The sequence below is a fragment of the Bufo gargarizans genome, chromosome 5 (assembly GCF_014858855.1).
Source record: "Bufo gargarizans isolate SCDJY-AF-19 chromosome 5, ASM1485885v1, whole genome shotgun sequence".
Classification (NCBI taxonomy): Eukaryota; Metazoa; Chordata; class Amphibia; order Anura; family Bufonidae; genus Bufo; species Bufo gargarizans.
The window spans coordinates 398,640,339-398,654,435 of NC_058084.1; the positions used below are offsets into that span (position 1 = coordinate 398,640,339).

The following is a 14,097-nucleotide window of genomic DNA, read 5'->3' on the forward strand; positions in this document are numbered from 1 at the left end:
CACATGTAGTGGTGAAACATGTTGGGGGAGCTTGTGTGTTAGTTTTTAGATTAGGAGCAGGTAGGACCAAGTGTCACAGCACGGAGTAACTGCAGACTCACCTGTGCCTAGACACTAGTGGTGGAGAATCGCACAAAAAGGAAAATTACTGAAACCGAATGACTCAGGGCGAATGAATAAGTGTGTCTCCAGCATTATGCCCATTTAGACAAACAAACTATATTGCTGATAAAAAGGAAAAAAGTGGGATGAATGGATGCTAGGAGGCAGAATATATGGGTGAAGCAACCCCTATTCCAGCCACTAGTGCCCTACCGCACCTAGAATTTGAAACTATTCTTTGTTCTCCCGTTATATTATTTTTCTGATAAATGAAATAAAATAAACGTTACGTTTTAAATCGACTAGAAACGGGAGTTTATTATTCTAGGCAACTAGGCTATTTGAATTAAATTATAAGTTGATTATCCCGGGTCTAAAGGGTCTTTTGAAAATTATTGTTTGGCTGTTAACTCTCAATGTGTTAAAGAAAAAAAAAATTAGAAAATGGAAAATCTGCCAAAAAAGTGAAATTTTGAAATTTCATCTCCATTTTCCTTTAATTCTTGTGGAACGCCTAAAGGGTTAACAAAGTTTGTAAAATCAGTTTTGAGTAACTTGAGGGGTGTAGTTTCTACAATGGGGTCATTTATGGGGGTTTCCACTATGTAAGCCCCACAAAGTGACTTCAGACCTGAACTGGTCCTTAAAAAGTGGGTTTTGGAAATTTTCTTAAAAATCCTAAAAAAATAAAATGACATTTCCAAAATGATGCCAACATAAAGTAGACATATGGGGAATGTTAAGTAATAAATATTTTATTAGGTATGACTTTCTGTTTTAGAAGCAGAGAAATAGAAATTTGGAAAATTGTGAATTTTTCCCAATTTATGGTAAATTTGGGATTTTTTTTAATAAATAAAGCTGAAATATATTGACTCAAATATATGACTATCATGAAGTACAATGTGTCACGAGAAAACAATCTCAGAATGGCGTGGATAAGTAAAAGTGTTCCAAAGCTATTACCACATAAAGTGACGCATGTCGGATTTGTAAATTTTGACCTGGACACTGGGGCATCAATGACCCTTGGTCATGAAAGGGTTAGACATGCTTATGTAACAAAGCTAGAAAAATAGCTAAGCCAGCCTCACATCTGTAACTAGCTCTTTCAGGACAAACATCCTTTATCAGAGTAAGGGCTCATACGCATACGGCGAGTTCGCAATACACGGGGCACCGGCCGCGTGCAGACGCATCACGGACCCATTCACTTTAATGGGTCCTCAATCCAGGAGATGCGGTGCGGAAGCACGGATCGGAAGCCCACATAAGCACTACGGAGTGCTTCCGTGGTGTTTCTGTCCGTGTCTCAGCACCGCAAAAGTAGTGCATGCACTACTTTTTTGCAGTGCGGACCCTCGGATGCGGATCGCGGACCCCATTCAAGTGAATGGGTCCGCGATCTGATCCGGATGCGCAACGTCCGATGCATTGACACGGAGCCCTTACGTTCATGGGCATGAGCCCTAAAGCAGATGAGAACAGCTTTTTCAGTTGCAAATGTCACGCCACGGAGAATCTGCAACCAGTTTGTGACATACAGGGCATGTTGTGGATTTGATAGTCTGCACCATATTCTAAAATCTGCTGTGATATAGCCCTGCCAGAGATCCTGGAAGGGATGTAGTGAAATGCATCAGATATGTAAGTAGCTTCATTAAGATGCAGTTCAGAAAAATCAGTCACTGGACTTCTGCATTAAACGTTTTATGGTGTCACTAACTGTCCTACCCAGCATAGCCACCTGCGTCTCAACACTCCAGTGTAAGATCATTCGGAAGTAAAGATACCGTTTATGTAAGATCGTCAATCTGCATGGCTGCCTGCCACCGAAAAAGAGGGCTTGTCACGCAATTCGTTTTTCAGCCTGTGAAAGTCTTATCCTTTCTACACTGTATTGGCCCTTTTGTAAAAGTATTATTATTATTATTATTATTATTATTATTATTATTATTTTTTTTTTTTTCATTTGTAGCTCCAAGCAGCAATTGTTCAGAAAATGTCTGCCATCTTGAAAGAAAAAGAGAGTAGTTACTATCCAACACTGCAGAACATAATCACTGAGGTTAAAAATGGTAAGTTCCCCAGTAACGTTATGCATACTGTGTGTGTGAAGTTATATGACGCTGGTACATTTTAGCATGTCTACTGGTTTTTTGTGGGTGTTCTGTTTTTGTATTTTTGACCACTAGTCTTGAAAAGTCTGGCATTTATTCTACAATTTTAAACCTATTACCCCCAGAGGCATGGGCATAACTATAGCCATAGCACTCACTGGCCTAGAGGTGGTGGTGGGGGCCCAATCAGAGGCAAGAACATTGTACCTTTTTGTGGGGAATAACAATATGGTGACTTTTTGTTATAATGTGGGTTTTCGGATATGTGGTACCCTTATACATACCTTTTTAATTATTAAAACTTATGTTGCTGTTTCAATTTTCGTACACTAGGTGGTGGGGGCCCAATCTTTTTTTCCTATGGGGCCCTATGAACAGTGGCTTGCCTAGGGTGTTTGGCACCCAGGGCGAGTCCTTTCTCTGGCCCCCTGCTTACAACCCCCCCCCCCCCCCACCTCAACCCCTCAATTTCTTTCAGCCGCATCTCGTCTCTACAGAGTTTGTAACACAGACTAGAGTTGTTGCGATACCAAATTTTTGATTCGGTTTCGATGCCATGAAAAAGTATTGCGATACTCGATACCATTCGATACCACGCAAAAAAAATAAACAAAAAAAGCCACGTGCATTCCTCATTTTTAAAAATGGCGAATCGTGCAGTTTTTATTTTATTTTTTCTGTTCCGGCATTCACCACCTAGATTTTTTTTTATATTTTAATAGTTTGGACTTTTCTGACGTGGCGACGTAATATGTTTATTATTTATATATTTTATATGTGAAATTGGGAAAAGGGGGTGATTTATACTTCATATTTTTTTTGTTTTTTTTGTTTTTTTTTTACACTTTTTATTTAATAACTATTTCCCCCCCTTAGGGGCTAGAACCTGGGATCTTTCATCCCTTTTCCTATTCAGCCTGATAGATCTCTATCAGGGTGAATAGGACTTCACACTGTCCCTGCTGCTCTGTGCTTTGTGCACACAGCATCAGGGATGTTACCATGGCAACCAGGGCTTCTGTAGCGTCCTGGCTGCCATGGTAACCGATCGGAGCCCCAGCATTACACTGCTGGGGCTCCGATCAGAAGCTGCCACTGCACCACCAATGAGGGGGAGGGGAGAGGTCCCTGTGGCCACTGCCACCAATGATTTTAATACTGGGGGGTTGAGATGGGCCGGCGCACTGTGCCACCAATGATTTTAATGGGTTGGGGGGCACACTGCACCACCAATGATAATTACCCCTTTATACAGGAGGCGGGTACTGGCAGATCAGCGGCAGTTAACTGCCGCTGATCGCAGCTCCCTGTCAGGGGCAGGGTGCCGGCAATGCGATTCTGCTGCCAGCACCCGCCTCCTGTATGTGTTAAAGACTGACTACTATATGGGACTCCAGACTTTCACTATCAGGCCACACAGAGCGGCACCCAGCGATGTCTCAGCACTTACCATTAGTCCTGGGCGCCGCTCCGTTCGCCCGCAGTGCCCCATTACTGTCTCCTCTCCTGCTCCACATGCTGCTGATTACTATCGGAGCGATGGGAGGAGACATCAGCTTCACTAGTGGGCGTTCCTTCTCCCTGGTTGTAGCGCTGTCCAATCGCAGCGCAGGGAAAAGGAACGCCCACTAGTGAAGCTGATGTCTCCTCCCATCGCTCCGATAGTAATCAGCAGCATGTGGAGCAGGAGAGGAGACAGTAATGGGGCACTGCGGGCGAACGGAGCGGCGCCCAGGACTAATGGTGAGTGCAGAGACATCGCTGGGCGCCGCTCTGTGTGGAAATAATCCTATCATTGGTGGCGCAGTGCGCCCGCCCCTCCTCCGCCCCTCTCTTCTCATTGCCGCCTTTCCTCCGTGGTGCCGCCCCTCCTCCGCCCCTCTCTTCTCATTGCCGCCCCTCTCTTCTCATTGCCGCCCCTCCTCCGCCCCTCTCTTCTCATTGCCGCCCCTCCTCCGTGGTGCCGCCCCTCCTCCGCCCCTCTCTTCTCATTGCCGCCCCTCTCTTCTCATTACCGCCCCTCTCTTCTCATTGGTGGCAGCGGCAGCAGCACAGGGGGGAGGGAGGACAGCTTCCTTCTCCCCGTGCTGCTGAGAGAACATGAGCGCGCCGATAGCAGCGCGCTCATGTTCAGAGATACTAGACTGCGCAGCCCAGTATCGAAAAAACGGAAATCCCGGTATCGTATCGATACCGGGACAAAAGTATCGATTGGGTATCGAAATTTCGATACCCGCAACAACCCTAACACAGACACTTTAGATTTCTCAGTTTTTCCATCAACCTCTCCATCCTGGTGTCCCGACAATGTCATCCTGCTGCCACCCCCAATACTGTGCCCGTTGTGGCCCCCAATGTCCCAGGTACTATACTGCTCAAAAAATAGTGACCCCAGTAAACATAATTGGGGTCATTTATCAAACTGGTGTAAAGTAGAACTGGATTTCCAAAAGAGCTGTCAAAAATGAAAGGTGGAATCTGATTGGTTGCTATGGGCAACTAAGCCAGTTCTACTTTACACCAGTTTGATAAATTACCCCAAATGTCCCTATAGTGTCTACAGCAGCTATAATGTCCCCTAGAATGCCCCCAGTAATAATAACAACACCCTCTATTGTGCTCCAGGCAATAATCCCTGTATAGTGTCCCCAGAAATAATAGAATTGCCCCTACAGAGCCTCCCCAATAGCAAGGCCCCCCATGCTGCCCCCATATAGTAATTTCCCCCAGACTGCCCCCATATAGTAATTTTCCCCCATATTACCCATATAGTAATTTGTCCCCAAATAGTAATCCCTCCCATAATAATTTGCCCCCACACAGTATCCCACCATAATATTTTTCCCCCCACATAGTAATTTGCCCAGTAATGTTGGTAACCATCTTGGACCAGATATTTTCCCAAAAAATCTGCTTTCCAGGAGATATTTTCAGACCGGTTTAGGTCAGAGAATTACCGGGTTAATTATCATGAGCAAACGTTAGTACAAATGCTCGTTCCTGCTAATTGGCCTGTGTAAAGGTGCTGCCGGTCACCCAATGAACGAGCAAAATGTTGGCTCATTGGGCGAACTCATCGTTTATGCTGACACATAACTCGTCATTTATGGGCAGCAGATCATGCTGTGTAAACAGGGATCTGCTACCCAAAAACAATAAATTTGCATGTAACAGTAGCCATCACGCGTCCGCATACAGTGGAGGTGATTGATGCATATACATGCAGCTCTTGCCTTCACTGACAAGCAGGCAGTTATCCAGAATGAACAGTTCCTTCCCAATAATTACCTGCTGAGTTGGAGCCTTACAATGGAGATGACTTTCATACATGCTTCCGCTGGGGAGCCATATGTGATGTTAGTCTGTTGTAATAAGCTGCCATCAGTTGCGTCTCTAGCTTTCAAAATTTGGGGGGCACACTGGGGGCCAGGACAAAAGTAGGGGGGGCAGGTATAACAACAATACATTTATACAAGTACGCTTAAAAATGCTGCGATACTTTACCTAATACCTAAAACCGCAACAGGGAAGAAAAGTCCTGCTGTCTGTGGTTTAAAAAATAAATAAATATAAATCACTCAGATTTCAACATGTCCTAGCTGCCTGTGGATGACACTTTTATAGGGAGGGGGATCTGTGGATGACACTGCTATGGATGGGGTGGGGGGGATCTGTGAATGACACTGCTATGGGGGAGGGGGGGGGGGAATCTGTGGATGACACATACCGTATATAGCATCTTATGCTATATGTGTCATCCACAGATCCACCCCATGACAGTGTCATCCACAGATCCCCCTCTCTATAACAATGTCATCCACAGATCTCCCTCCCCGCCACTCACAGGAGTGTACATTTGACATTTCTAAACTGTAATCCATATCCTGCAGTAACTTTATTTTTAAATCCGGATTCAAGGGCGGCTCATCTCTACTAGTACCTTAACCTTACACCACTCGGCTAGCTTCGGTAACAGGGCCAGGCTACAGCCTTCAGGTACTGCCTGTTAGTTGTTACTGAGCGAGTGCTGATTTCTGTAGGTCAGAGGATACAGATTACAGTTTAGAAGAAATGTACACTCCTGTGAGCGGTCCAGTGGCGGATCCAGAGCCTGGTCTCGGGAGCGGCACTTCCAGATTATTTTCTGTCCACCGCCACAAAACAAGGGTGCTTATAGAACAGACTACACAGTGTAGCAGTATACTGTATATTGTGTGGCACAGTGTAGCGGTATACTGTACATTGTGGTGCACAGTGTAGGCTATATGTGTATAACAAACATATTTCACATGAAAACTTACAGTTACTTGGCTTGGCCCTTGGGGATCTTGGATGCCACTTTACCACATTGGCCGGGGGCTCGGCGGAGCTGATGTTCTGTTTCATCCTAATGAGAAAGATTTCATAATAAGGATTTGGAGAAGGGGCAGAGGGATAGCAGAGCAGGGAAAGGCTGGTGCTGCTACTAGGGGGTCATACTATGGGGGAGTAATAAAGCCCACCATAATGCCCCCCCCAGTAGAAATAATTCTCCTTATAATGTGACAGTGAAAAAAATACCCCCTTGTAATGCCCCAAGTTGAGCTAATGTCCCCCATAATGTGCCAGTGTAAAATACCCCTATATAGTGCCCCCATAGTGCTCCTCTCCCCCCTTCCTCCTAGTGCTCCCCATAATGTACCAGTATAAAATGCCCCATATATAGTGCCCCAGTAGATGCCCTCAGTGTCCCCCATAATTTGCAAGTATAAAATACCCCTTCTTAGTGCCCCCTGTAGATGACTCCATAGTACTCCTCTCCCCCCTTCCCCATAGTACCCACCATAATGTGTCCCACTATAAAATGCTACTGTACAGAGCCCCCCATATAAAATACCCCTTCTTTGTGGCCTCAGTAGATGCCCCTATAGTGCCCCCCCATCACGTGCCAGTAACAAGTGCCCCCCATCACGTGCCAGTAACAAGTGCCCCCCATCACGTGCCAGTAACAAGTGCCCCCCATCACGTGCCAGTAACAAGTGCCCCCCATCACGTGCCAGTAACAAATATCCGCCCCCCCCCAATGTGCCAGTAATAAGCTGACCCCCCCCCCCAATTTGGCAGTAACACTGTTGTAAAAAAGTAAAATAAAATCATACTTACCTCCATGTCAGCGATGCGATGCAGGCCTCTTCTGGCCTGTGTCCCGCGCTGTATGGCTCAGGCAGCGCGATGACGTCATCGCGCCGGCGGCCTCTGATGGGCTGCAGGCACTAGGCCTGCAGCCTATCAGAGAAAGGGGAAGGGACACTCCTCTCCCTCCCCTGCACCGCCGCAGCACACAGGCCAGCAGATGACTATGGAGATGAGCTCAATAGAAGCGCTCATCTCCCGGGCTGTGCCCGACTGCGGCGGCTCATTTGGGGGGGTACAGGCATTTTAGTTGGGGGGCACAGCATGATGTAGGGGGGGCCGTGGCCCCCTCTGCCCCCCCCCTGGCGACGCCACTGGCTGCCATTTAGATATAGAATTCAAAGGCCATCTTTCTTTTGAGGAGGAGTGTTTTCCTGGGTTGACTGTGTCATGGCACCATTATTTACTTCAGAAGACACAAGGCTTCCACTTCTACACCAAGAGGTGTTTCATTTATGACAGATCTTTTAGTTAATGTATGATGCAGCAAAAAAGGCTTTGAACTGTGCAAGGTCTTAGGGTCTCGAGTTTCCATTCCAGTCAAGTAGTGACTGTTTACATGCAGGACACTGTTCATGATTTTGCTTTATATTTCCTGTGGTCTTATATGAATGAACTTGATGGTAGCCTTTGATTTGGTTGAACTGTCTAAGTAGGTCTCTGAAAAGTAGCCTATTGATATAAATCACATTCAAATCTTGCTAGGCAGCTGTATTTGCAGTTTCCGATGCAGATCGACTGTGTTCGCCTCCTAAAATTTTGGAGTGTACAGTTGTCATCTGTCCCCAAGGATGTCACAGAAGCCTCCAGAACATGTGCACCATAGTCTTCTGCAGAGATGTGATCTGTTTTACTGCAGCATAAATGATAGGATGCAGAACAGCTCGCCTCTACTTGTATATATGCATTAAGGGGGAGATTTATCAAAACTGGTGAAAACTGGCTTAGTTGTCCATAGTGACCAATCAGATTCCACCTTTCATTTTTCAGAGCTCCCTTGGAAAATGAAAGATGGAATCTGGTTGCTATTGGCAACTAAGCCAGTTTTCCTATACTCCAGTTTTGCTAAATGTCCCCTTAGGCCTAATTATGAACCAGTGTAGTAGATGGGTTGTAGCAAAGTGAGGCCCTCTCCTTGTGTTGGTTGAGTACAGGATTGCAGACGACCATGCCTGAGCACCAAGAACGACCAGCACTTTTTGAAACTCCCCTCCCTCTGTTTCATATGCGGCAGGAAGCTAGAGTTGTCAGCCTAAATTTTTATTTTTATTCTAAATAATTTACCCAAAAATCACAGACAACCACTTTTTTTTCTGCACACAAATTGGAAAGCCATAATGAATGACAAAGATGAGTAATACATGTCTATCGGTCAATTTACTGATATGAACAGCATTTGTTCTAAACTCTGAAAAATGAGGATAATTACAAAAGTGATTTGTTATCCAAGTACCACAGCATTCAAAAAAATTCACAGACCCCTTTTCATGGACAGTTAGCATCCCTGCACAAACCAAAGTCTTGAATTTTCCTTCGTTTGGTAATGTGCCAGTTCGCATTGTTCGCCCGCGAACACATGCGGGCTGCCATCTTTTCTCACAAGTCCGGCGAGGCACAGGTAAGTCCTTACCTGTGCGCGAGCCGGTCTGAAATCAAATGTGGTCACCGGGAGCAGACAGTTCCGAGAATAGCCCGATGAAGGCCCCCGGTGGCTGTTCTCAGAACTGCCTGCTCCCGGTGACCACATTTGATTTCAGACCGGCTCACGCACAGGCACAGGTAAGGACTTGCCTGTGCCTCGCCGGACTTTTGAGAAAAAATGGCAGCTCGCATGTGTTCATGGGCGAACAATGCGAACTGGCCATCACTGAAGGGGAACATTACCTTTGCGTTTTTGACTAGGGTCGCACAATAATTCTGCATTATTAACCTTACTGCTTCTAAGGAGGGCAAATCATTCAAGGAATAAAAAAATCTAGGAAAATTCATAGATGGAAGGGAAAAAGAGATAAAAAAGGAGAATATAGAAAAGAATGGAAAGGAAGAAGAGAAGGAAAAAGAGAAGAGGAACAAGAAAAACAAGTAGAAACCACAGCTAGCTATGTCATCTAGACCAGAACATATGTACTAAATGTGTTTTATGATGCAATAAACAATAATAAAACATTATCATACATAATAGACATTACTTTTTGTTTGTTTCAGCTCTTGTTGAAGCAGAAGATATTGACCTGCACTTGAGAACATTAGATTCACAGATCAGGTTATTAGAGGAGACAGACTTTCCTCAGATACGAGTTGTAATTCCTCCTCTATTTCACACTATATGCCTGATCTGGAGTCACTCCGAATTTTACAACACTCCAGCGCGGATTATTGTTCTCCTGCAAGAGTTCTGCAACTTGCTCATTGATCAGGTATTGTAATCTTATGTTACTGAATTGGAATGCATTATATAGGGTATATCTTTGCAATTATCTTCATTGTTAAATAATGCCCTGTTCTTGAGATCTTGGATGCTGTTAACTCCAGGACCCTTTTACTTCCAATGGTTATGGCCACCGCTTCGGTCCTGCAATAGTGGCTGTGCTTACTCAGATCCTTCTGCATGTAGTTATATTATCCTAGCTTGGTTCCTGAGGGTGCACATTGCAAGACCATGGGCAGTTGCGTCCAGCCTCACTACCCTCTTCTGCTTAATAGAGCTGAATAGGCCGGCTCCCAGGCATTCGTTCAGGAACTGGAACGTTTATGCAGAGGCTATTGGCATTGTGACTGTATCACAGAACTGCTTATTTTCAAATGGTGGAAGAGAAGCATACTACCCACTTAGCTGCCAAAATTGGAAAATAATGAGTGGAGCTTCGGCACCAGGATATGCACAAAAACCCATATCTGACAATCGTAGAGCGAGGATGCTCTCTTTGTTATCCTCCCCCTGGGGTCCAAGTACAGTTGCCCAGGGATGGAGAATCTGTGTCTTACCTCTTTGCAGCCTATCGGCACATCTCTCACTGGCTGCCCCGATCCTCCTCGACCCTGATTGATACCACAGCCGGCTGAAGGGGAGGGCTGTTTATCCAGGAATATAATGGGCTATAGAGCAGCTAGAGATGTAAGCCAGGTCTTGTTTTAAAGCTGACCACCTAAGCAAGCTTTAAAACAATACCAGGATAAAAGTGCTAGCGACTCCTGATCATGAGTGATAGCCCTTAGAAATTGGGCCAGGAGTGAGAGCTGTAGATATATGCAGCTTTCCCTGGGGCCCAATTGTAAGGGCTGTAACATGGATGTATTGTGGCTAGGATTGTCAGCTTTAAAAGAAGAGCTGACTTGCAGCTTTAGCTGCTACACAGTTTGGGATCCAACCATCAGTAGCAAGGACATAAGAGATACGTCCTTGTCTACTGATGGGTCACCCTGCAAGGACATATGAGATGCTTCCTTGGCAGGGAATAGGTTAAAGGGGTTTTCCGGGATCCAGGTGTGGGGGGTAGACACCTGCCGATCAGCTGTTTGAAGAGGCCGTGGCACTCTGACATCATGTGCATCGGTCAGAGCTGTGGTAAGTACATACAAAAGCTAATTACAGTAGATGTGGAACAGACACACGTGTGATTGTTCATAAACATTTATGTTCTGAAAAGACAGATGATGTTTTCATCACTTTCAGTGCAGCTGATCCTTTCATTGAATCCAGAGTATAGTTCATTGTCTTATTCATTATTTTTGTTTAGTTTCTAACATAAAATCTGATTGTCGCTCATTAAATTCTAGGCAAAATTGTATCTTTCACCAGAAGATCTTTTCAAAGAGGAAACTGAGGACGCACTGGAGCATGTACAAATTGCAGTGAATGTCCTTAGGACCTTCAAGCATTCATTTCAAAGTCACAGAAACAATCTTGGGTCATTTTACCGAGACAGTAATGAATTCAAACCTTGGGATTTTCGCTCTCAACTGGTGTTTGCTAGATATGACAGATTTCTTGAGCGTTTAATGAAGATTGAGGTATTTAATTCTCTTAATTGTATTCTATTCAGATACGAGAACTAAAATACTTACGATATATTTATATGCTGTGAATTGTAAATGAGCCGACCTACACAACCCTTTTTAATAGAAACACTACATTCTCTGTTCACATAAGACTTGCATTCTACCTTATATAATACATTCTTCTAATCATTATAATTATTAGTGTAATTGGTTGCATTGGACGCAGTCATTGACTACAACAATTATGTTTAATTGAATATATAGGTAGAGAGGTATATAGGTTGCCATATATTTCACCCTATAAGACACAAATGCCCATAATACGCACCTAGGTTTTAGAGAGTGAAAATAGGGGGAAAAAAATATAATATAATTATTGTCTCATTCATTGGTGGCAGTAGCGCGGGCAGCTTCAGAGCCTGCTGTTTTCATTGGGGCAGTGCCAGCTGCATCATAGGAAGGAGGGACACCCTCCCTCCTTCTTCACTGTGCGGCTGAAGTGAAAATGAAGAGTGCCGAGCAGCGTACCACCCACATCCTCTATGCTGCAGATGGGCAGGAGCTCTGCCGGCCAGGTTGTCCCCTTATCCATACCACATAGAAGCGCTGGGCTCTTAATTAGCAGGTAGCATACACGCCAGGATCGATGTCCGGTACATCGCAGGCTGTTGTCCTTATGCAGGACAGCCTGCGATGTACCGGCCACATGCAAAACGCCAGCCTTTTTTCCCTTCCCCTTGTATTCGTCCTATAAGATGCACTATCATTTTCCCCTCACTTTAAGAGAAAATAAGTGCGTCTTATAGGGCAAAAAATACAGTATGTTCTAAGGCTTTAAACCTAAGATAAATTTAAGTGCCCCAGTGCACAATTTCTGTTGCATTGTGTATGTTCCTTAAAAATGCTTGAATCTGTTCTAATTTTTAATGGTGGTGTATATAATATATATTCATAATACCATTTCACATATTTGTATTTAGCATAGTCACTTTTCACTGTAATTCAGAAAACCTTATTAATATAACCCATTGCTCATCTCCCACATCACTGCACATAGATTAGAGTCTCTCATTAACATATAACTTAATTTTCCCAATCTCATTGGCACTGAGGTCAGTTTTATAGGGAACTATTTGTCCTGTCATAATGTTATTCGAAGAAGACATGAAAACCTTATGTATGTTATTTTCATCTTATTTTTACAAAAAAAGACCAGGACTGTGGCCTAAGTGTAAGGATTCTGTTACACAGGCTGATTTCTGCCAATAACATTGACCAATTGACAGTTTAGCAAGTTGATTGGCATTTAAAGGGGTGTTCTAGTTTCTTTAAAGGGGTATTCCGGTAGGTAAACGTTATCCACGGGATATAGGATAAGTATTACATTGGTGTGGGTCCTACCGCTAGGACCCCCCACCGATCACTAGAACAGGGGGCCCCGTACCCCCTGAAGCCCCCCTGCAAAGGAGGGAACGGCCGTTCGGGCAAACACAGTACTCGGCTAACTCTGAAACTCCCATAGAGATGAATGGAGCAGCCATGCGCATGTGCAACTGTCCGCTCCGTTCTTTTCAGAGAGTATGGGGCCCCAGTTCTCATGATCGATGGGGTTCTAATAGTAGGACCCCCACGATCTAATAGTTATTTCCTATCTTATGAATAAGTGATAACCGGAATACCAATTTAAGGTATCCCCCTTTCCACAGAGCGCTCGGCTATCTCTGAAATTCCCATAGAAATAAATGGAGTGACCGCATGCATGCCCGACCTGCCACTTTCATTTCAGGGGGCTGCAGGTGGTACAGAGCCCCTGTTCTTCTGATCGGTGGGGATTCCAATGGTAGGACCCTTGCCAATCTAAGAGTTATCCCCTATCCTATGGTGTGGATAGGGGATAACTTAATGTAACCAAAATACCCCTTCAAGGATCTTTTACATGGGCACATAATTGCCTGAACCGAATGACCTCATGGATTATCATACACTAATTTATGATTGTTCATGTGGTAGTTCATTTACATTATTGTTGACATCACATCCCCTGTTTACATGGGGAAATGTGCTTCCAAAAAGGGTTTGTGTGCACATAAAAGATGCAATCAGTCGACAACAAGTGTTTGTTAATTTGTCGGCTGCTGGCTGGGCACCTTTACATAGGGTGATGATTGGTAATGAGTGTTCACAAATGCTTTTGTTCATCCTATGATCTGCCCTTGTAAAAGGCCCTTGTTAAAAGTTGGACTTTGACTCATAACTTGATATCAAAGAACCACGGCACTCAATAGCTGCTTATGAATCAATTGTTTTATTTTTCTTTTTCTTTTTCTTTATATATCTTTTTTCATTTTTATATATCCATCCAAAAAAATTAATAAGCCACTGGCCAACGTTTCGGTCTATTTGACCTTGTTCACGGCCTAATATGTGGATAAGTTATAAATTATAAATTAATAATTACATATATAACAATAGTAAATAGTTCTTAGTTAAATCACATGATATAGTCTAACAAAGTATTAGTAATTGCATCAGTCTTGAGAGAAAGTCTCTATCGTATCTAGGAGAATACAAAAAACGGACCAAATGCATATAGACATATATAACATATATAACATCATTTGGTAATCTATAATATGGTGAGGCATAAAGTGCAAGTAGTAGTCTGAAATGGAACTCTGTAATAGGGATTTCCAGATGGCATTGA

At 44.0% G+C, this 14,097-nt stretch overlaps 1 protein-coding gene across 1 annotated transcript in view; it reads left to right on the forward strand.

Annotated features, from left to right (window-relative positions):
* DNAH11 (dynein axonemal heavy chain 11) overlaps window positions 1-14,097 on the forward strand; it is a 268,017-nt gene that overhangs the window by 20,394 nt on the left and 233,526 nt on the right. Inside the window, 3 exon segments of the mRNA XM_044293255.1 lie at window positions 2,081-2,180; window positions 9,600-9,811; window positions 11,172-11,405. Of these exon segments, the coding sequence (XP_044149190.1) occupies window positions 2,081-2,180; window positions 9,600-9,811; window positions 11,172-11,405 (546 nt within the window).